The following is a 24,202-nucleotide window of genomic DNA, read 5'->3' as shown; positions in this document are numbered from 1 at the left end:
ATAAAGTTTTGGGGGCAATTTAAACACTAAGGTAACATCCGTCCTTTTCTTCTTTCTTTCTTCCTATCAGAGGAATGGAGTTTGGGTTGTAAATGTAATTTGTGTCTACTACGAGTCGTGTATTTTACGCCTGAGACAGAGGTACGTTATGCAGAATAGCCGCTCACACACACACACACACACTTTACTCTGCACCGGTGCTGCTGTTTCTTATTGTACAGAGCCAAATCCACTAAAAGTGCTATATAAAAGATTAAACTTGTCACGACTTTTGTGTCTTGCTTCGGTTCCTAACACACACACACACACACACACACACACACACACACGTTGTGTTTGCTATGAGCAAAAAAAAAAAAAAAAGAGTCTAAAGCTCTATTCAGGCAGTGTTAGTTTATGGTGCCATTTTACTCTACAAGCAAAACGTTGAGTGGGCGTGACTAATGGTCTTCTTCACAGATGCTCGTTGAAGTTCTTTACCTTCTCTATGCTTTATGGGGTAAAAACACACTTCTTTTTTTTGTTTTTTAATGAATTCGATTTGTGCAGAGGGAAAAGCAAACGTTCAATAGAAAGCAGTTTGTCATTTACAGGTAAACGGTGCGAGAGCTCAGCTCACAGAGTGCTTTTATTTCTTTACTTAATTATCACTCCCTCTTTTCTCCCTCTCCCCAAACCCATCTATTTAGATATAATGTAAATAAAAATAAAACATATTCCATTCATCTTCTACTTCAGACTCTGGCATCATCCTTCTGCCTCTTTCACACACACACAGCTGAACAAATGAACATGAATAAACACACATTAGGCCTGCGGCAGTGCTCCGTTGTGTCCTTTTTCCTTCTGAATGAATATTTTTATTTTCTTAACATGACCGGTCACTTCTATGACGTATCTGTTGTATATATTGTTGCTGAACACAAAGCCTGCGTTACTCAAACACGCGTTGCAGTCAGCATCAGGAATTATGGGTAGGAAGCATTCTGAAGCTTCTTATAGTTCAGCCAGAGTGGGCGGAGCCAGGGAAAAGGTGCAGGCGGAACCGGTTTTACTGGGCTTTCCCGATGACCATTTGACACCGTGAGCACAGGCAGTCGGGCGTGTCCGAGGTGTAACGGCGGCACCGAGGGCAGCGGGACAGAGAGATGGGAATGGCGGCCACGGTGTACGCGCTCTCTTCATGGATAACGCCACCTACAGGACCAGCAGGGACACAGCATTACACACACTGAACAATGAAATGAGGATTTAGCGGTTAGCTGATCGTCTTTACCCTCCAGGTTGATGACGAAGCTGCCCTTGCTGATTACAGCATCAGAGGGCAGGTCTCGGGGCAGATCGCTGGTCAGCGTGGTGCGCGACGCCATCATCAGCTCCGTCAGCTGGGACGACATCGAGGTCGGTTCCTCCTGCAGGGACTGAGAAACCGACGCCAGCGTGTCAGGAAGTGCAGAAGGAAAAGACAGGAAGTGACCCTGAGTCACGGCTTTACCTCCATGAGCTCGAAGAAGAGGCCGGGCTCGATGGCGATGGTCAGGTCGTACTCGGCTGCATTGCATCCTGGGATGGAGGACAGGAAGGAGTCTCTGATGGCACACGCCCCCTCGACCGCTTCCTCCAGCCCGGGTTTCCTCCAGACCGGGCTGCTCTTAATCCAACCGCTCCGGAACAGAGTCTCACCTTCTGCAGAACAAACCACACAGGTACTGTCGCTTTTATTGTTTCCATAGTAACAGCTCATACACATCACACTCCATCACTGATCACATTTTATTCTATTCAAATTCTGTTCTATAAAACCTCAGATGTTTGGACCCTGTTTACAGTCAGTGTGTCAAGTAAGAACACACACACACAGTGTTCTGGATTTCAGGGTGAGATGCGTGTATACCGTCGTGCCCTGGTGCATGCTGGTACACCTCCTCTGCCAGGTGAGGCAGGATAGGAGCGATGGAGCGAGTCACGCCGTCTAAAATCTCCTCAAGTACTGTCTGACACGATCTCCTGCCCAACGAGTTCTCCCCATCACAGTACAGCCTGAGAGAGAGAGGGAGGTACACCTGTTATTAATATGTGGGACACCTGTACATGGAGCAGAACTCAGCAGCGCTGTGGGACACGAGATCCACTCACCTGTCTTTGATGATGCTGAAGTAGAAGCTGCTCAGGTCTCGCGTGATGAAGGCCTGCAGAAGACGAATCACTCGACCGCAGTCGAACTCACTGTAGGCATCGGTTACCTTACACACACACACACACACACACACAGGTTAAACACTTGTATAGGCTTGTGTGAGTGAGTTTCTAGGTTAACATGGCAACTGTAGGAGACCTTGATGCTGTACTCTCGGAGCAGGTGCAGTAAGTACTGGTCGATGTAGTGCATGTCTTTGGAGTCCACAGCCTGAGTACGAGGGTCAAAACCCTGCAGGTTCCCCAGCAAGAACCTCAGAGTGTTCCTCAGCTACAGGGGAGAGAGAGAGAGAGAGAGAGAGAGAGAGCGAGAGATACAGAGGCGTCACTTCAGGACTCACTACTTAACATTTCTATGGGTTAAGAGAGAGTGTGTGTGTGTGTGTGTAAAACCTTGTTGATGCTCTCTTTGGCTGCGTTCAGTGCTTTGGGTCCGATTTGGACCTCGGAGAAAACGTTGGACTCTGCAACCCACCACCTTAAAACATCTGCACCATACGGAGGAGAAACAGTGGAATCCTGAGAGAGAGAGAGCGAGAGAGATTACTGATGGATGGATGGTGAGATGGATGGATGGATGGATGGATAGTGAGGTGAGACTGATAGATGGACGGATAGTGAGATGGATGGATGGATGGTGAGATGGACAGATAGATAGTGAGAAAAACTGGTAAATGAATAGAGATGGATGTATGAAGTGAAGGAGAGATGATGAGGATGAGTAAACAAGTGTGATTGTGTTGAGACTCACCGCTCCTCCGTTAATGACCACGCTGGGGTCAACGACGTTCCCCAGGGACTTAGACATTTTCTCTCCTTTCTCACTGAGCACAAATCCATGAACCACCAACTTCCTACACACACACATACACACCACTCTATAAGACTTCTATTACATTATATATAAACATCTCCTACTCACTCACTCACTCACTCACTTATATGGTGCTTTGTTGCGCACTGCCACACTAGTCAGCAGAGACGACTGGAACCATCCTCCGATCTGATCCTTCCCCTCTACGTAGACGTCTGCCCTCGGGTCTGCCTCTGAAACATCACAGCAGCAGAGAATTCAAACAATTTAACAAACAAGTCCATTTTAAAGTGTAACCAGAGTGGACAAGACGTGATTCCTGCATCACAAAGCCGCAAAAACATGACCAAGACACGTGAGGGTTAGAAAAGTTCACGTGTTTTGGGTGAAAAAGGATTAAAGGTGCAGTAAGCAGAACAAGAACAACAACCGGTCCTTTAACAGTGTCCACTACACATCAACTGCATGCAGAGGTCACCTAGATAGTGCTGTTACTGCGTTTGGGAAACGCCCAGAAAGACACACAGCGTGTGTGTGTGTGTGTGTGTGTGTGTGTGAGTGTGTGAGTGAGAGAGTATGTGTTAGTTGACAGATCACTCAGATTTCATTATTATTGGGTTTTTTTCCACCTTGTTTGCTTAACCAGCCCCGTTTGCCCCTGCTGTTGTCTTCCTCACCCGCTGAGGACACACATATACAGAGATAAAACTACTACACAACTGCTTTGTGTGTGTTTCACACACACACACACACACACGAATGAACTCACCCTGCAGCACAGCAGCCCAGGACGTCCCACTATCAAACCAGATGTCCAGCACATCCTCACCACGCACGTAATCCGTCACGTCCCCGGCTTTACTCTAACACACACACACACACACACACACACATTACTGTGTCATATCACAGGTTTCTATTAACACACACACACACACACACATTACTGTGTCATATCACAGGTTTCTATTAACACACACACACACACATTACTGTGTCATATCACAGGTTTCTATTAACACACACACACACACATTACTGTGTCATATCACAGGTTTCTATTAACACACACACACACACACACACACATTACTGTGTCATATCACAGGTTTCTATTAACACACACACACACACACACACACATTACTGTGTCATATCACAGGTTTCTATTAACACACACACACACACACACACACACACACACACACATTACTGTGTCATATCACAGGTTTCTATTAACACACACACACACACATTACTGTGTCATATCACAGGTTTCTATTAACACACACACACACACACACACACACACACACATTACTGTGTCATATCACAGGTTTCTATTAACACACACACACAAACACATTACTGTGTCATATCACAGGTTTCTATTAACACACACACAAACACATTACTGTGTCATATCACAGGTTTCTATTAACACACACACACACACACACACATTACTGTCATATCACAGGTTTCTATTAACACACACACACACACACACACACACACACATTACTGTGTCATATCACAGGTTTCTATTAACACACACACACACACACACACACACACACACACATTACTGTGTCATATCACAGGTTTCTATTAACACACACACACACACACACACACATTACTGTGTCATATCACAGGTTTCTATTAACACACACACACACACACACACACACACACACACACACACATTACTGTCATATCACAGGTTTCTATTAACACACACACACACACACACATTACTGTGTCATATCACAGGTTTCTATTAACACACACACACACACACACATTACTGTGTCATATCACAGGTTTCTATTAACACACACACACACACACACACACACACACACACACACACACACACACACACACATTACTGTGTCATATCACAGGTTTCTATTAACACACACACACACACACACATTACTGTGTCATATCACAGGTTTCTATTAACACACACACACACACACACACACACACACATTACTGTGTCATATCACAGGTTTCTATTAACACACACACACACACACACACACACACACATTACTGTGTCATATCACAGGTTTCTATTAACACACACACACACACACACACACACATTACTGTGTCATATCACAGGTTTCTATTAAAACATTCACACACACACACACACACACATTACTGTCATAGGTTTCTATTAAAACATTCACACACACACACACATTACTGTGTCATATCACAGGTTTCTATTAACACACACACACACACACACACACATTACTGTGTCATATCACAGGTTTCTATTAACACACACACACACACACACACACACATTACTGTGTCATATCACAGGTTTCTATTAACACACACACACACACACACACACACACATTACTGTGTCATATCACAGGTTTCTATTAACACACACACACACACACATTACTGTGTCATATCACAGGTTTCTATTAACACACACACACACACACACACACACACACATTACTGTGTCATATCACAGGTTTCTATTAACACACACACACACACACACACACACACACATTACTGTGTCATATCACAGGTTTCTATTAACACACACACACACACACATTACTGTGTCATATCACAGGTTTCTATTAACACACACACACACACACACATTACTGTGTCATATCACAGGTTTCTATTAACACACACACACACACACACACATTACTGTGTCATATCACAGGTTTCTATTAACACACACACACACACACACACACACACACATTACTGTGTCATATCACAGGTTTCTATTAACACACACACACACACACACACACATTACTGTGTCATATCACAGGTTTCTATTAACACACACACACACACACACACACACACATTACTGTGTCATATCACAGGTTTCTATTAACACACACACACACACACACATTACTGTGTCATATCACAGGTTTCTATTAACACACACACACACACACACACATTACTGTGTCATATCACAGGTTTCTATTAACACACACACACACACACATTACTGTGTCATATCACAGGTTTCTATTAACACACACACACACACACACACACACACACATTACTGTGTCATATCACAGGTTTCTATTAACACACACACACACACACACACACACACACACACATTACTGTGTCATATCACAGGTTTCTATTAACACACACACACACATTACTGTGTCATATCACAGGTTTCTATTAACACACACACACACACACACACACACACACATTACTGTGTCATATCACAGGTTTCTATTAACACACACACACACACACACACACACACATTACTGTGTCATATCACAGGTTTCTATTAACACACACACACACACACATTACTGTGTCATATCACAGGTTTCTATTAACACACACACACACACACATTACTGTGTCATATCACAGGTTTCTATTAACACACACACACACACACACACACACACATTACTGTGTCATATCACAGGTTTCTATTAACACACACACACACACATTACTGTGTCATATCACAGGTTTCTATTAACACACACACACACACACACACACACACACATTACTGTGTCATATCACAGGTTTCTATTAACACACACACACACACACACACACACACACACACATTACTGTGTCATATCACAGGTTTCTATTAACACACACACACACACACACATTACTGTGTCATATCACAGGTTTCTATTAACACACACACACACACACACACACACATTACTGTGTCATATCACAGGTTTCTATTAACACACACACACATTACTGTGTCATATCACAGGTTTCTATTAACACACACACACACACACACATTACTGTGTCATATCACAGGTTTCTATTAACACACACACACACACATTACTGTGTCATATCACAGGTTTCTATTAACACACACACACACACACACACACACACATTACTGTGTCATATCACAGGTTTCTATTAACACACACACACACACACACACACATTACTGTGTCATATCACAGGTTTCTATTAACACACACACACACACACACATTACTGTGTCATATCACAGGTTTCTATTAACACACACACACACACACACACACACACACATTACTGTGTCATATCACAGGTTTCTATTAACACACACACACATTACTGTGTCATATCACAGGTTTCTATTAACACACACACACACACACACACACACACACATTACTGTGTCATATCACAGGTTTCTATTAACACACACACACACACACACACACACACATTACTGTGTCATATCACAGGTTTCTATTAACACACACACACACACACACACACACACACACACATTACTGTGTCATATCACAGGTTTCTATTAACACACACACACACACATTACTGTGTCATATCACAGGTTTCTATTAACACACACACACACACACACACATTACTGTGTCATATCACAGGTTTCTATTAACACACACACACACATTACTGTGTCATATCACAGGCTTCTATTAACACACACACACACACACACACACACACATTACTGTGTCATATCACAGGTTTCTATCAACACACACACACACACACACACACACATTACTGTGTCATATCACAGGTTTCTATTAACACACACACACACATTACTGTGTCATATCACAGGTTTCTATTAACACACACACACACATTACTGTGTCATATCACAGGTTTCTATTAACACACACACACACACACACACACACACATTACTGTGTCATATCACAGGTTTCTATTAACACACACACACACACACACACATTACTGTGTCATATCACAGGTTTCTATTAACACACACACACACACACACACACACATTACTGTGTCATATCACAGGTTTCTATTAACACACACACACACACACATTACTGTGTCATATCACAGGTTTCTATTAACACACACACACACACACACACATTACTGTGTCATATCACAGGTTTCTATTAACACACACACACACATTACTGTGTCATATCACAGGCTTCTATTAACACACACACACATTACTGTGTCATATCACAGGTTTCTATTAACACACACACACACATTACTGTGTCATATCACAGGCTTCTATTAACACACACACACACACACACACATTACTGTGTCATATCACAGGTTTCTATTAACACACACACACACACACACACACATTACTGTGTCATATCACAGGTTTCTATTAACACACACACACACACACATTACTGTGTCATATCACAGGTTTCTATTAACACACACACACACACACACACATTACTGTGTCATATCACAGGTTTCTATTAACACACACACACACACACACACACACATTACTGTGTCATATCACAGGTTTCTATTAACACACACACACACACACATTACTGTCATATCACAGGTTTCTATTAACACACACACACACACACACATTACTGTGTCATATCACAGGTTTCTATTAACACACACACACACACACACATTACTGTGTCATATCACAGGTTTCTATTAACACACACACACACACATTACTGTGTCATATCACAGGTTTCTATTAACACACACACACACACACATTACTGTGTCATATCACAGGTTTCTATTAACACACACACACACACATTACTGTGTCATATCACAGGTTTCTATTAACACACACACACACACACACATTACTGTCATATCACAGGTTTCTATTAACACACACACACACACACACACATTACTGTCATATCACAGGTTTCTATTAACACACACACACACACACATTACTGTGTCATATCACAGGTTTCTATTAAAACATTCACACACACACACACACACACACACATTACTGTGTCATATCACAGGTTTCTATTAACACACACACACACACACACACACACACACACACATTACTGTGTCATATCACAGGTTTCTATTAAAACATTCACACACACACACACACACACATTACTGTGTCATATCACAGGTTTCTATTAACACACACACACACACACACACACACACACATTACTGTGTCATATCACAGGTTTCTATTAACACACACACACACACACACACACACACACACACACATTACTGTGTCATATCACAGGTTTCTATTAACACACACACACACACACATTACTGTGTCATATCACAGGTTTCTATTAACACACACACACACACACACACACACACATTACTGTCATATCATAGGTTTCTATTAAAACATTCACACACACACACACACACACACACATTACTGTCATATCATAGGTTTCTATTAAAACATTCACACACACATTACTGTGTCATATCACAGGTTTCTATTAACACACACACACACACACATTACTGTGTCATATCACAGGTTTCTATTAACACACACACACACACACATTACTGTCATATCACAGGTTTCTATTAACACACACACACACACACACATTACTGTGTCATATCACAGGTTTCTATTAACACACACACACACACACACACACATTACTGTGTCATATCACAGGTTTCTATTAACACACACACACACACACACACACATTACTGTCATATCATAGGTTTCTATTAAAACATTCACACACACACACACACAATACTGTCATAGGTTTCTATTAAAACATTCACACACACACACACACACACACACACATTACTGTCATAGGTTTCTATTAAAACATTCACACACACATTACTGTCATAGGTTTCTATTAAAACATTCACACACACACACACACACACATTACTGTCATAGGTTTCTATTAAAACATTCACACACACACACACACATTACTGTCATAGGTTTCTATTAAAACATTCACACACACACACACACACACACACATTACTGTCATATCATAGGTTTCTATTAAAACATTCACACACACACACACACACACACATTACTGTCATAGGTTTCTATTAAAACATTCACACACACACACACACACACACACACACACATTACTGTCATATCATAGGTTTCTATTAAAACATTCACACACACACACACACACACACATTACTGTCATATCATAGGTTTCTATTAAAACATTCACACACACACACACACACACACACATTACTGTCATAGGTTTCTATTAAAACATTCACACACACACACACACACACACACACACATTACTGTCATATCATAGGTTTCTATTAAAACATTCACACACACACACACACACACACATTACTGTCATATCATAGGTTTCTATTAAAACATTCACACACACACACACACACACACACACATTACTGTCATATCATAGGTTTCTATTAAAACATTCACACACACACACACACACACACATTACTGTCATATAGGTTTCTATTAAAACATTCACACACACACACACACACACACACACATTACTGTCATATCACAGGTTTCTATTAAAACATTCACACACACACACACACACACACACATTACTGTCATATAGGTTTCTATTAAAACATTCACACACACACACACATTACTGTCATATCACAGGTTTCTATTAAAACATTAAGACACACACACAGCACTTGAGTTTGCACAAATCGTTTACCTTCTTCAGTACATCGGGAGGAAGTAGTGTTTCCAAAGGCTCCGCCCACCAGCTGTCGCTTCCTTTCTCTGCAAACACGTTGGCTATGTGAGCCACGGTGTGCCTGTCAATCACACAAGTACGCGTGTAGCTGTTTTCATTATCATAAAAGATGATGTGGTGTTAGCGTGGTGTTAGCATGCTAGTTTGCTTTAAGGTTGGATAAATGAAGCCGCGTACTTGTTGATGAGCGGCTCTCCAGTCTGTCTGTGGTAGAAGACAGGGATCGGGACGCCCCAGCTCCTCTGACGTGAGATACACCAGTACGTCCGTCTGTCCAGCATCGCCAAGAGACTCGCCCTGGCCGACTCGGGCATCACGCGCACCTTCTGCAGCACCTCCTGTAGCCGTGACCATTCCAAACAGAAAGATAAAGAGACGTTAAAGTCAGTCAAAAACGTTTTAGATATTCAATAGTAAACATCTTAACGAACACATTAAACAACAGAGAGATTATGTGTATATGCAAATTAGAAGAACTGATCAGCCAATCATGTGGCCTGTATTTGGATTCTGGATCTTACTGGCTCTGACATGTTGTGATGCAATAACACACATTTGCTGATATCTTCCTTTTTACACAAAGCAGAGAAAATTCATCAACATCGTCTGACCAATCAGAGTCAGCGCTGCGCTGTAAACACTACTACTCCGCCCAGGAAGCATTAGCTGTCATGCTAGCTCACCTTAGCCATGTCTTTCAGGTTGGCCGTGTTTATGAACCACTGCTTGCTGGCTCGGATCACCACCGGCGTCTTACTGCGCCAGTCGTATGGGTAACTGTGCACACACTGCTCCTCCTTCAGCAGCGCTCCAGCGGCGCGCAGCATGGAGATGACTGACACATACACACAGACACACACACACACATTAATATCCATACTGCATCATTTCCTGCTTGTTCTCAGTATAAAAATAAAAAATATGAGATGAAGGCCAAGTCTTAAAATTTTAAATCCACCTGAAAAATGTTTTATTTTTATGATTGTCCATTAACAAAACAGGATTTAAGTAAAAACTAGTTTACTGTTGAACAAGGGTTTTTACATCATAACATACAAGAGCCAATCAGATTTCACCAATGGAATGGGTTGGGCATGTGGGCTTAAACCCGATGCGTGACGTTGTCAAGCAGCAGCAATGTGAGCGCCATTTGGATCGTTTAGGAGTGTGAAAGTATTGGCACCCCCTTTTTAACATGCAGGCTTTATATTTCAAGTAATTTATTGTTCAATCTGTGAACCAAAAATTCTCTCCTCTCACCTGTAGATGTTCCCTCCTTCAGCACACTCTGCCCCTGTAGCTCAGCACCAGCCGCCTCCGTAAACCTGCCCTCCTCATCCACCATGCACTCCTACAGGCACAAAAACAAACACAACCTTACTTACTTAGTAGGATAGTTAGCTAGTTAGTTGCTTCATTTGAGTTCTGATGGGTTGTTGATCTGATGGGTTGATTGACGCACCACGGGCAGGTGAAAGTGAGTGGCCACGCTGTAGTCCTCCATGCCGTGAGCGGGAGCCGTGTGGACCAATCCGGTTCCTTTAGCCATGGTCACGTGATTGGCTGGCAAAAGGGGAACCTCCTTTCCGGGAAGTGTGGGATGTTGGCAGACTCCGCCCTCCAGATCAGAGCCTAGAGTAGAGAGAGAGAGAGAGAGAGAGAGAGAGAGAGAGAGAGAGAGAGAAAAAGTGTGACAGAATTGGAAGGAGAGATGGGAGACAGAGAAAGGGGGTTGACAGAGAGAAAGGTGGAAGGAGGGAAAGAGATGGAACGAGGAAGAAAGAGAAAGACAGGGAGGGATGGATGGATGGATGGACAGACTTGTAGTGCACTAGGTAGGGTGCGTACCTGTGAATGTGGCCAGGTTTTGTAGTTCAGTGCTCAGTGTAGTGCTGAGGCTTGCAATGCGCTCGGTGGCCAGCAGGAGGAGCTGTTCATTATCACGTCTCTTCACTAAAGAGTACCTGTAGAGTGAACACACACAGACACACACACACACAGGGACAGAGTTTGAATGAGTATGCTTCTCTGTATAACCTATCATGACAGGACAGGTAGTGTGTGTGTGTGTGTGTGTACTCACTGTGCCTTGGGCATGAAGCACACTGCCTGGTTGGCTGGAATCGTCCACGGTTGTGTTGTCCACACCAGCACACACACCTTACCCAAATCCCCTGCAACACGCAGATACACACACTGTATCTAGTGCAGGAGCTACTACTCTATTTAATCATGTACGTGTGTGTGTGTGTGTGAGAGAGAGAGAGAGAGAGAGAGAGGGAGAGGGAGAGAGAGATTAACATACCTAAGCTTGTCGCTAGTTTAGGCGGGAGTGTGTTGAGAGGGAAGGTAGCGTACACTGCTGTGCTCACATGCTCAGAGTTATACTCCAGCTCTGCTTCGGCTAACGCCGTCCTACACACACACATACAATCACACACACACACACCAGAAAGAGATAGAAAACACATTAGACAAAGACAACCACACACACACACACACACATACAATACAGAGAGAAAACAAAGTCAAAGATGCTACCGCATACATACACACACACTTCTAATAATCCATCCATATCAGATTTCCTCTCACCTGGAAGACGGAGACCAGAAGACAGGTTTATAGTCCTGATAAATTAAACCCTGGAAGCAGAACAGAAAGTAAATTTCATTTACTCATGAATATTCATGTTTATTCATGCAGTAATAGTCAAGCCACGCCCACTCCATGTCACACCAGCAGGTGAAACTGAAGTCAGATAGAGGATGTGAGGTGACCGGGCTTCACCTTGCTGTGCATGTCCTGGAAGACACGGAGCTGCGCCGCCTCGTATGAGCCGGTGAACGTGTAGTAACAGTTCTCCCAGTCGGCCATGACACCCCAGCGCTGGAACGATGCCCGCTGACTCGCAATCGCTGATTCTGCAAACTCCCGAGCTGCAGGACAGGAGGAGAACATCAGAGGAGTTACGTTATGTCAGAGAGGAAGGCGTGAAGCTAGGGAAGTCTCTCTGACCTTTCTGTCTGATCTGTAGAGGGGTCAGGTGTGTGGTGTGGAGCTCGCCCAGGGCTTTCAGCTCGATGGGAAGACCATGACAGTCCCAGCCGGGGACATAGTGCACCTTCCTGCCTCGCAGAACCTCGAACCGACTGTGGATATCTTTCAGGATCTGTGGGAACGACAAAACAAACCAAATACATCTGTTTTTATTTCTTCACTTTTCACAAGGGCCTGAAACGTGAGAAATCCTTTAAATCTCAATAGCGATAAAACTTTAGACGCTGATGTTTAGCACCCCTCTGACTGGGTTCTGAGTCAGTTACCTTGTTGAGGGCGTGGCCCACGTGGGCGTCTCCATTGGCGTAAGGCGGACCGTCATGTAGGCAAAACTCCTTCTTGGCTTTCCTCTCTCTCTGCCACGTGTACAGCTGGTCAAAACCACACTCCTGTACAACAGGACCACATCAATAACACATCCTCCATACAACACGTTAACACACTGATCTATCACTTCAGCGTGATCAATCCCAGAACTCAACACTTAGTTTGAACAGGTTTCTGTTCACAATGATGTGCTGACCGTAGAGCAGAGGGACATACAGAGAGCGATGAAGCGGCACTTTATTCCTTACAGTGACGTGCAGTGCATTGCAGAGGGATTCATCTCTACATACAGAGAGCAATGCAGCAGCGCTTTGATCCTGCGCTCCCTCTCTCTCACGTTCCTATCCTACTGCCGGTTGCCATAGCGATCAGTGGGCGGAGCAACCAGCATTCCAAATCAGTTTCTTTGTGGATAAAACGAAACATTCTGGACATTCAGGGAGATTCATCGTCTGTGTATAAAATTCAGCAGTGTTTATCTGCATCATATCTAAGATATAAGATAAAGGGCGAAGCAGTGGATCACGTGACTTCTTGAGTCTTCACTCCCATTGGTTGGTAGTCAGTGCACATTTACATGTTAGTGTGGATACGCCCACTTCTAGTCACCAACGGAATCGTCACGTCAGAGCAAAGATACGCAAATAAGCACGAAAATAAGCTACGAAGCTAACACAATAAGCACCGAAATCATTAAACACGTCAGGAATATTTGAACAGAAACATGTTCAGTCTGTTTCAGGATGGAGGATTTATGGTTAATCAGTCAATGTCACTGTATAGCTACACTAGGTAGTGCGCATGCGCAGTTCAGACTCGAGCCTCAGTAACGTGTAATGCTAACAGCAGTGTAATGTACCCGCTGTATCCGCAGCTCAAGGTCCAGCAACTTCTGTCCGCTCATCTTCATGGAGAAGTGTGTGCGCGGCAGCAGCACGGTGTCCTGGTACTCCCCCGGAGGCTGAGCTCCGGCCCCGGGAGCGGCCGCTGCGTCCCCGGCGGAACTGAAGGAGAGAGCGGGCCGGAACGCGGCGACTCTCCGCGCGCCCAGTCCCCGCCTCGCTAAAGCGGAAACACGGCAAAGTAGCATGACGGGGAAAACTTCTTCTTTCTTCTTTCTTACACTTCTAAATAACTTTATAAATATATTCGGTGCATGAGTGCGGTGTGTGTGTGTGCGCGCGCGCAGGTGTGTTTACTGCGACCTCTTCAGCTTTTCAGGAGCTGTTTCCGCCCGGAAGGCTTCTAAAAGACGCACAAATACGGATCCTGTGAAGGGACATGCGTTGATTGCGCTCTTGTATATAAGATAAGATAAGATTTAGAACTTTATTCATAAAGATAAATATTTTTTAAACCCGAATGAAATTCTTTTGCCAGAGACAGCTTCAGATAACAAGAAAAAATAAATATTAATGAAATATAAATGGAAAAATGTGTACAAATATATCCAAAAGTACAATATGTAATCGAAAATATATATGAATTATAAAATCTAAAAAAAAATACATTAAATATTCTATATATACAAAATATATTTAAAGTAAAAGGTGCTTGGGAACTAGAACATATTGCAGATGATGTGGAAGTGCACATGGTGTGGTACTGCACATTATATTATATTAATGTACATTGTAATTATTGTGAAATTTTATACTCTCAGTGTTCATTGGGTCAGCGCTGCTCCCTCCAGAAAGGGGAGGAGTTGGAGAGTGTGATGGACACTGGTAGGAAAGAACTCCTGTGGCGTTCTGTGGTTGTGCTCAGTGGTCCCAGTCTACGACTGAACATGCTCCGGTACAACTCCAGTGTCGCACACACCTCAACCAGAGACTCCAGCTCCTCCCACACACCTCAACCAGAGACTCCAGCTCCTCCCACACACCTCAACCAGAGACTCCAGCTCCTCCCACACACCTCAACCAGAGATCCAGCTCCTCCCACACACCTCAACCAGAGACTCCAGCTCCTCCCACACACCTCAACCAGAGATCCAGCTCCTCCCACACACCTCAACCAGAGATCCAGCTCCTCCCACACACCTCAACCAGAGACTCCAGCTCCACTCCCATGAGAGAGCCCGCTTTCCTAATACACTTGTTGAGTCTGTTAGCATCGTCCGTCTTCACCCTGCTACCCCCAGCACACTAGATCGTAGAAGATGGTGCTGGCTCTACCACTGTGTGGTAGAACATCTGCACAGTTCTACAGACATTAAAGGAGCTGAGTCTCCTGAGGAAGTACAGCCGACTCTGACCTTTATTATACAATCACTGAGCACTATACCACTACTAATTCATTCAATCATCTAATTTAGCAGACCATGACAGTCCCAGCCGGGGACATAGTGCACCTTCCTGCCTCGCAGAACCTCGAACCGACTGTGGATATCTTTCAGGATCTGTGGGAACGACAAAACAAACCAAATACATCTGTTTTTATTTCTTCACTTTTCACAAGGGCCTGAAACGTGAGAAATCCTTTAAATCTCAATAGCGATAAAACTTTAGACGCTGATGTTTAGCACCCCTCTGACTGGGTTCTGAGTCAGTTACCTTGTTGAGGGCGTGGCCCACGTGGGCGTCTCCATTGGCGTAAGGCGGACCGTCATGTAGGCAAAACTCCTTCTTGGCTTTCCTCTCTCTCTGCCACGTGTACAGCTGGTCAAAACCACACTCCTGTACAACAGGACCACATCAATAACACATCCTCCATACAACACGTTAACACACTGATCTATCACTTCAGCGTGATCAATCCCAGAACTCAACACTTAGTTTGAACAGGTTTCTGTTCACAATGATGTGCTGACCGTAGAGCAGAGGGACATACAGAGAGCGATGAAGCGGCACTTTATTCCTTACAGTGACGTGCAGTGCATTGCAGAGGGATTCATCTCTACATACAGAGAGCAATGCAGCAGCGCTTTGATCCTGCGCTCCCTCTCTCTCACGTTCCTATCCTACTGCCGGTTGCCATAGCGATCAGTGGGCGGAGCAACCAGCATTCCAAATCAGTTTCTTTGTGGATAAAACGAAACATTCTGGACATTCAGGGAGATTCATCGTCTGTGTATAAAATTCAGCAGTGTTTATCTGCATCATATCTAAGATATAAGATAAAGGGCGAAGCAGTGGATCACGTGACTTCTTGAGTCTTCACTCCCATTGGTTGGTAGTCAGTGCACATTTACATGTTAGTGTGGATACGCCCACTTCTAGTCACCAACGGAATCGTCACGTCAGAGCAAAGATACGCAAATAAGCACGAAAATAAGCTACGAAGCTAACACAATAAGCACCGAAATCATTAAACACGTCAGGAATATTTGAACAGAAACATGTTCAGTCTGTTTCAGGATGGAGGATTTATGGTTAATCAGTCAATGTCACTGTATAGCTACACTAGGTAGTGCGCATGCGCAGTTCAGACTCGAGCCTCAGTAACGTGTAATGCTAACAGCAGTGTAATGTACCCGCTGTATCCGCAGCTCAAGGTCCAGCAACTTCTGTCCGCTCATCTTCATGGAGAAGTGTGTGCGCGGCAGCAGCACGGTGTCCTGGTACTCCCCCGGAGGCTGAGCTCCGGCCCCGGGAGCGGCCGCTGCGTCCCCGGCGGAACTGAAGGAGAGAGCGGGCCGGAACGCGGCGACTCTCCGCGCGCCCAGTCCCCGCCTCGCTAAAGCGGAAACACGGCAAAGTAGCATGACGGGGAAAACTTCTTCTTTCTTCTTTCTTACACTTCTAAATAACTTTATAAATATATTCGGTGCATGAGTGCGGTGTGTGTGTGCGCGCGCGCAGGTGTGTTTACTGCGACCTCTTCAGCTTTTCAGGAGCTGTTTCCGCCCGGAAGGCTTCTAAAAGACGCACAAATACGGATCCTGTGAAGGGACATGCGTTGATTGCGCTCTTGTATATAAGATAAGATAAGATTTAGAACTTTATTCATAAAGATAAATATTTTTTAAACCCGAATGAAATTCTTTTGCCAGAGACAGCTTCAGATAACAAGAAAAAATAAATATTAATGAAATATAAATGGAAAAATGTGTACAAATATATCCAAAAGTACAATATGTAATCGAAAATATATATGAATTATAAAATCTAAAAAAAAATACATTAAATATTCTATATATACAAAATATATTTAAAGTAAAAGGTGCTTGGGAACTAGAACATATTGCAGATGATGTGGAAGTGCACATGGTGTGGTACTGCACATTATATTATATTAATGTACATTGTAATTATTGTGAAATTTTATACTCTCAGTGTTCATTGGGTCAGCGCTGCTCCCTCCAGAAAGGGGAGGAGTTGGAGAGTGTGATGGACACTGGTAGGAAAGAACTCCTGTGGCGTTCTGTGGTTGTGCTCAGTGGTCCCAGTCTACGACTGAACATGCTCCGGTACAACTCCAGTGTCGCACACACCTCAACCAGAGACTCCAGCTCCTCCCACACACCTCAACCAGAGACTCCAGCTCCTCCCACACACCTCAACCAGAGACTCCAGCTCCTCCCACACACCTCAACCAGAGACTCCAGCTCCTCCCACACACCTCAACCAGAGACTCCAGCTCCTCCCACACACCTCAACCAGAGATCCAGCTCCTCCCACACACCTCAACCAGAGACTCCAGCTCCACTCCCATGAGAGAGCCCGCTTTCCTAATACACTTGTTGAGTCTGTTAGCATCGTCCGTCTTCACCCTGCTACCCCCAGCACACTAGATCGTAGAAGATGGTGCTGGCTCTACCACTGTGTGGTAGAACATCTGCACAGTTCTACAGACATTAAAGGAGCTGAGTCTCCTGAGGAAGTACAGCCGACTCTGACCTTTATTATACAATCACTGAGCACTATACCACTACTAATTCATTCAATCATCTAATTTAGCAGAAGTGCAAAGCATAAAATCCTCAGATATGAGCCAGTAGCTTCCGGTAATGTTTACATCAAGCATAAGAATGAGGGGAAAATTTGTGATTTGTGGCTGTTCTGCTGATGGAAACACCTTGTTGTTCTTCTTTGATAGAAAGTCTGCAGTAACTCACATAACCACTCTGTATAACGGTGACAAGCAGAAAAGCATCTCAGAATGAACAACAAACCTGGAGGTGGATGAGCTAAGATCACCTCAGGTTCCTCTTCCATCAGCCAGTGGGCAGCAGAATCACCAAAACTGGACAGATGAAGATGATAAAACATAGCCTGCTCTGAAGAATCACAAGGTACATCAGTCCACAAAGTTATTCAGAAGTCCCCTGTACTCAGACTCCTGTCCATCCCTAATACACCCCACCACTGCAGAGTCAGAAAACTTCTGCAGGTGGCACGATACAGAGATGTACTGAAATTCTGAGGTGTACAGAGTGAACAAAAATGGAGACAGGACAGTTCCCTGAGGTGCTTCTCTGTTACTGACCACTGTGGCAGACAGGCAGGCCCCCAATTACACCAACTGGGGCCTATCTGACAGGAGGTCAACAATCCAGGAGATGGTGGATGATCTGATCCTCACAGTACCACCTTGGCCATCCAGATAGGACTGGGTCCAGAGCAAGGTTCACCTGTGTGACCAGGTGGGTTAAAACTAGTCTCTTCAACACCTTCATGAAATATGACGGCAAAGCAACCCATCTGTAGTCTCTGAGGCCAGATGGTGTGGCTTTCTTAGGTATCGGTACTAGACAAAATGTTTTCCATAACACCGGTACCCTTTCCTGCATCAGACTCTGGTTGTAGATGTACTTCAGGATACCAGACAGCTGAGTAGCCCAGGACTTAAGAACCCTGGGATTAATGCCATCAGGACCTGCAGCCTTGCCTTGATCAGGGCTCTGCAACTGGTTGGCCATCACAGACAAGTAAGAGGAAGTGGTTGGTCCAGTGGAGGTAGGAATTAGGGGGACTGTGGTCAGGGACACTCAGCAAGTATGATGCTGAGTGTCCCCCAAGCTGACCTTTATATTGAAGCCTGTAATTCATTTGTTATTCGCTGTATTTGTGTAGGAGCATTAATGTTAATATAAATTAAACTGCACATAATAAAAATTAGCGATTACTTCATTGTTTTTGTCTTTATTGATTTCTGGTAAGTAAATATAAAGTAATGTACAAAAAAAAATAGTAAGAAATGAAAAATGTACTATAAATGTACCTGATCCGGTTCCTTCGCTAATAAATAAATAAATAAATATTTTTAAAAAAATGAAAAAAAGAAAAGGGAAAAAGGCGTGGATGAAGGAAGAGAGAGAGAGAGAGATAGAGAGAGATGGGGGCGTCTGCATGACGTCACCAGGCGTTCACTCTATGCTCTATAAAACCCTCATGGTGTCTCTCAGGCTTGCCATAACTTCACTTCTCTTCAGATCTTCAGGTGTGTGTGTGTGTGTGTGTGTGTGAGTGAGAGAGAGAGAGAGAGAGAGAGAGAGAGGAGACAAGAAGAAAACTTCACCATGATTAAAGTTCTAACGGCGTGTATCGTGCTGCTGGTGCTGGCCATGCATTTCTCAACACAGGTGTGTAACACACACACACACACACACACACACTAGGTTTATCTTAATTTTTTTTTATCTTAATATTTTTTTCTGTAGTCTAATGCTCTTTGTAGAAATTCTGCAGCATTCATGCGCGAGCTTGATTTTATTTGCTTTATATATATATATATTAGACTCATCTTCATCATCCATCCGAACTCCGTTTTCTCTTCACTCAATTTATTTCTCATTCATTTCTCATTTTATTTCTCTTATTTAAAAAAAAAAAAAAAACGTGCGCGCGCGCTAATTTTTGATGACCGAATTCATTCATACATTTACATTTTCTTGTCATTTATTAAAGAGAAATAAACTCTCAAAAAGACGCGTTTATTCATGAGAAAAACGTATTAAATAAATAAAACGTTTCTGGAAGTGATTTAAGTATTTAATTATTGATTTTTGGAGGATACTTAAATGTTCCGGGGTTTTTTTTATGAAGGGTGGGGTGTTCAAATCTCTCTCTCTCTCTCTCTCTCTCTCTCTCTCTCTCTCTCTCTCTCTCACACACACACACACACACACACACCCTCTATTCTTTTCCATTTTAAAACCAATTCACTTTATTATTCCTGTGAACACAGGACTTTTTCTTAATTTTTTCCTTATTTATATTATTTATCTTTTTTTTTTCTATACTTCTCTAAAGCTGCTTTGAGACAATGTCCATTGTTAAAATCTCTATACAAATAAATTGAAATGAAAATAATAATTTTTAAAAAATTGATTATAATTTTACCTTCTAGTCCTATTTATTTGGCTCTTTTTCACCCAGACTCACTTCTGTTTCAATCAAACAATCAATCAATCAAACAATCAATCCAGAGTTCAGTTGTTTTAATTCATAAATTTTAGTCTGGGTTACAGTTCAGAGAAATTAGCATAATTTATCGGGAGGGGATGAAAACATCTGCATTTAAAAAAAAAAAATGATTAGAAGGAACATAACTAGACCTTCAGGATCCACATGTGCTTTTCTAACATGCTTCTAGAGTAAAGCTTTAACCGTCTTTAACCATCTTCATGCACTACATTCCCCTTCCCAGCAGAGACACTAAAGATTTCATAGACAAGATGTTTGTGGGTCACATCCCAGTGACTGGGAAAGATGCAGTTCAACACCCAGGAGTTGTGTTAAAGCTGCTGTTCATTCATATGATATTTCGTGATCTCATGGCACAGTTTTCTGTAAAATGGAGACCAGAAAATTCTTTTTTTTTATGTTTTCACAGGTTGATGCTCAAACTGCAGGAAACACGACAACAACACAGGCCACAAAAACCACTACCCTAAATGGTGGAGGATTGACGGTGCTGCCCGGCCTCCTCGGCATCGTCCTTCCCACCGCCCTGCTCGCGGCTCTGCTTCAACATCTCCACTGCTGAACCCTCACGCCGAGGAGATCCGGAGTAAAGCTGGACGGAGAGACGCACCCAAAGAGCCACACTTTCTAAATTCTTCAATCCAAGTGGAAAAGCTGTTCCTGAGATCTGCTTCTAACAGATTAAATAAATCTTTCACTTAGCGTCTCTAGTCGGGGATGAAGAATCTTCAAATTGAAGCTCTCTGGAAACGTCTCGTCCGGGAAACCTTCTATTCTTTCCTCTGAAGCCTAGGAAATCAAGCTGCATTGATCGAGGCGACCCACAAAATGACCAGCTTGCTCCAAATTTCTCTCTTTTTGCTTGAAAATATACCTTTAGGTCTTTAATGAATCCTTTATAGATATTTTTACATTTGATCTGTTAAATCATAATAGTACTGTAATAATGTCCTGATTAATTTTTTTGTATAAATCTTTAACATTATTTTATTCATAAAGGCAAACAAATAAACGAACCGATGGCTAATTGATGGTTTTGTCTTTGTGCATTCTGTTGTTCTCTTTTCAGTCAGTTCCTCCTTTCAGAGCAGATGTGATCCGTGTAATCGGCCACAATATCCTGTCTATCAGCTCAATTCTAGCTGCACCAACTTGTTGTGTTTTATTCAATTCGCTTCCCTCACAAAAAATCTATTTCAGTTTTCTCAGTAATGAAGCTTTACTTTCCTGATGGGTGTGGCCTCCCTCTTTGTGGATGACTCTGCCCCTTCAGATAAGACTGAATCATAAGGATTCAGTATTGAATAGCTAACAGAACACCAAATATTCACCAGAGCTCAATAGATCACTCCACCAACATCAACACCAAAGCAATATTGTGAGTGGTGATCTTTTTGGCCTAAACAACTTACTGACCCACTTCAGCTTGTTTTTTCCCCGTCATTTCTCACCTGAATATGTAAAACGGTGCAGATTATTAAAGCTCACATTGCTCTTCAAATCAGGTTCTGATCAAAATCAAAACCTGTGGAAGTTGATATTTAAATTCATTCAGGAGATTCTTTTATCCAAAACAGAATAAAACTGAAACAGAATCCGGGTGTAGAAACCAGCACATGAAGCTATAAACAATAAACGATCCAAGGCAGGACTTACAACAGCCAACCATCTCAATTACAGTAATTGAATTCATTAAAATCAATTCTGTCAAGAGGATTAAAGTATTAAAATACGATGTGATTAGCATTAGCATGGATGAAACGACAGCACAGAGCGATCGTCTCGGGCCTTGCTGACTCTGGAGAGAGCTAAACCTTCAAAATCTGAGATTAAGACATGACTGGAATTAAAACATAGACAGACGTGTTAACCAGCGCTTAAACCCCTGAGGTGATTAGCATGTCAGAGCTAGCTGCTTCAAAGTAAACATGTGAGGATTAAGTCTGCGATGATCCCAAACACAGTAAATGTAATTAGTTTCAGAGAATAAACTTCATTCACTGATGTACCATTTGCTGTTCCTTTTCTATTTTAAAATATTTTGTACATTATAGATGTGGTAGGAGAATGTTGGACATGGAGCTGCCAGGCAGGAGGCAAAGAGGAGGTATATGGATGTAATAAATGAGGATATGAAGCTAGTGGGTGCAAGTGTTGAGGATGATAGGGATAGGTGCAGAGAGATGATTCACTGTGGAGACTCCTGAAGGGAAAAGCTGAAAGAAGAAGAAGAAGATTTAAAAGTTTCAGATCAGAAGAAAGTTAATGGTACTAGCAAGCTTATCGGAGGCATATGCTTTGTTACAAGCTTTATTTTTCTTCATAATGCCTCTGTATGTAAAAGTCATAAGGGCTTATAAAAGACAAGACAAGACGAGTAATGTGGAACTAGTTAACGGTACAACCTAAAGTTGCTAGCGCGGAACAGGATTCATTCATGCTAACTGTTCGAGTCGTAACAGAGTTAGATAGAATTGATATAGAAACATTAGTAGAAGGTTTGCTTTATTTGTCGCTTGCTAGAGTCAACATAAGCGTTTTTTCCCCTTTAGTATGCTGCACACGCTGAATGCAGGATATTCATGTTTGTCACTTTTTTGTTTTTTGGAGGAAGTAGAACAACTTAAACATATACGTGAAGTATAAAAGCGTCTCTACACAGCGGATATTTACCATCAGGAGGTTTTGAAACACCACTGCTGCACAGAAAACACCTCAGAGATTTAGGGTTCAGATCATTTGCTACATTATCCACAAAGCCACATTTGTCTTAAAAACATTTTATTTAATAGCATTGTAATTATTTTTGATATTTTACCTCATGTAGTACATTTCAGTTTATT

At 42.7% G+C, this 24,202-nt stretch overlaps 3 protein-coding genes and 1 long non-coding RNA gene across 6 annotated transcripts in view; 2 read left to right on the top strand and 2 right to left on the bottom strand.

Annotated features, from left to right (window-relative positions):
* Positions 1 to 268, top strand: part of rab3gap2 (RAB3 GTPase activating protein subunit 2 (non-catalytic)) — a 19,547-nt gene extending 19,279 nt beyond the window's left edge. For both annotated transcript variants that reach the window (XM_058398615.1, XM_058398616.1), the window contains exon 35: positions 1 to 268. This exon is cut by the window's left edge and continues 1,148 nt beyond it. The gene's annotated coding sequence lies outside the window, so the exon portion shown is untranslated.
* LOC131359062 (isoleucine--tRNA ligase, mitochondrial-like) overlaps positions 1 to 15,218 on the bottom strand; it is a 15,817-nt gene extending 599 nt beyond the window's left edge. Inside the window, exons 1-24 of one of the 2 annotated variants that reach the window (XM_058398617.1) lie at positions 14,849 to 15,218; positions 13,929 to 14,051; positions 13,621 to 13,774; positions 13,393 to 13,541; positions 13,198 to 13,247; positions 12,908 to 13,017; positions 12,686 to 12,776; positions 12,451 to 12,566; positions 12,065 to 12,234; positions 11,863 to 11,953; positions 11,286 to 11,437; positions 10,780 to 10,940; positions 10,561 to 10,663; positions 3,780 to 3,873; positions 3,640 to 3,690; positions 3,135 to 3,243; positions 2,948 to 3,050; positions 2,590 to 2,715; positions 2,336 to 2,467; positions 2,137 to 2,243; positions 1,895 to 2,040; positions 1,496 to 1,686; positions 1,277 to 1,421; positions 1 to 1,197 (exon numbers count right to left, since the gene is read on the bottom strand). The exon at positions 1 to 1,197 is cut by the window's left edge and continues 599 nt beyond it. In XM_058398617.1, coding sequence (XP_058254600.1) covers positions 1,052 to 1,197; positions 1,277 to 1,421; positions 1,496 to 1,686; positions 1,895 to 2,040; positions 2,137 to 2,243; positions 2,336 to 2,467; positions 2,590 to 2,715; positions 2,948 to 3,050; positions 3,135 to 3,243; positions 3,640 to 3,690; positions 3,780 to 3,873; positions 10,561 to 10,663; positions 10,780 to 10,940; positions 11,286 to 11,437; positions 11,863 to 11,953; positions 12,065 to 12,234; positions 12,451 to 12,566; positions 12,686 to 12,776; positions 12,908 to 13,017; positions 13,198 to 13,247; positions 13,393 to 13,541; positions 13,621 to 13,774; positions 13,929 to 14,051; positions 14,849 to 15,079 — 3,051 coding nt within the window. In that variant the 5' untranslated portion in view covers positions 15,080 to 15,218 and the 3' untranslated portion in view covers positions 1 to 1,051. The remainder of the gene's footprint in view (positions 1,198 to 1,276; positions 1,422 to 1,495; positions 1,687 to 1,894; positions 2,041 to 2,136; positions 2,244 to 2,335; positions 2,468 to 2,589; positions 2,716 to 2,947; positions 3,051 to 3,134; positions 3,244 to 3,639; positions 3,691 to 3,779; positions 3,874 to 10,560; positions 10,664 to 10,779; positions 10,941 to 11,285; positions 11,438 to 11,862; positions 11,954 to 12,064; positions 12,235 to 12,450; positions 12,567 to 12,685; positions 12,777 to 12,907; positions 13,018 to 13,197; positions 13,248 to 13,392; positions 13,542 to 13,620; positions 13,775 to 13,928; positions 14,052 to 14,848) is intronic. The other variant, XM_058398618.1, reaches the window with a different exon arrangement.
* Positions 15,219 to 16,232: 1,014 nt separating this feature from the next.
* LOC131359064 (isoleucine--tRNA ligase, mitochondrial-like) lies at positions 16,233 to 17,842 on the bottom strand. The gene is made up of 3 exons (XM_058398619.1): positions 17,465 to 17,842; positions 16,545 to 16,667; positions 16,233 to 16,390 (listed from the first exon to the last, which is right to left on the bottom strand). The coding sequence occupies exons 1-3, from the start codon at positions 17,693 to 17,695 to the stop codon at positions 16,298 to 16,300; spliced, it is 447 nt and encodes a 148-aa protein (XP_058254602.1). The 5' UTR covers positions 17,696 to 17,842; the 3' UTR covers positions 16,233 to 16,297.
* Positions 17,835 to 22,390, top strand: LOC131359065 (uncharacterized). Its single transcript, XR_009205732.1, has 2 exons — positions 17,835 to 20,515; positions 21,769 to 22,390. It is a non-coding gene; the product is annotated as an uncharacterized LOC131359065 (long non-coding RNA).
* The last annotated feature ends 1,812 nt before the right edge of the window (positions 22,391 to 24,202 follow it).

This window comes from Hemibagrus wyckioides, linkage group LG09 (assembly GCF_019097595.1).
Source record: "Hemibagrus wyckioides isolate EC202008001 linkage group LG09, SWU_Hwy_1.0, whole genome shotgun sequence".
NCBI lineage: Eukaryota > Metazoa > Chordata > Actinopteri > Siluriformes > Bagridae > Hemibagrus > Hemibagrus wyckioides.
Note: the sequence above shows the minus strand (reverse complement) of the source record. Positions and strands in the feature narration are given on the sequence as shown.

What these genes read in the sequence shown, in the direction of transcription:
- LOC131359064 (XM_058398619.1), bottom strand. Translation starts at nt 17,695, where the DNA reads ATGCTACTTTGCCGTGTTTCCGCTTTAGCGAGGCGGGGACTGGGCGCG. An exon ending in TTGAGCTGCGGATACAGCGG is followed by an intron (nt 16,668 to 17,464) that starts GTACATTACACT and finishes CCTGTTGTACAG; the next exon opens with GAGTGTGGTTTTGACCAGCT. An exon ending in TGGGCCACGCCCTCAACAAG is followed by an intron (nt 16,391 to 16,544) that starts GTAACTGACTCA and finishes TCGTTCCCACAG; the next exon opens with ATCCTGAAAGATATCCACAG.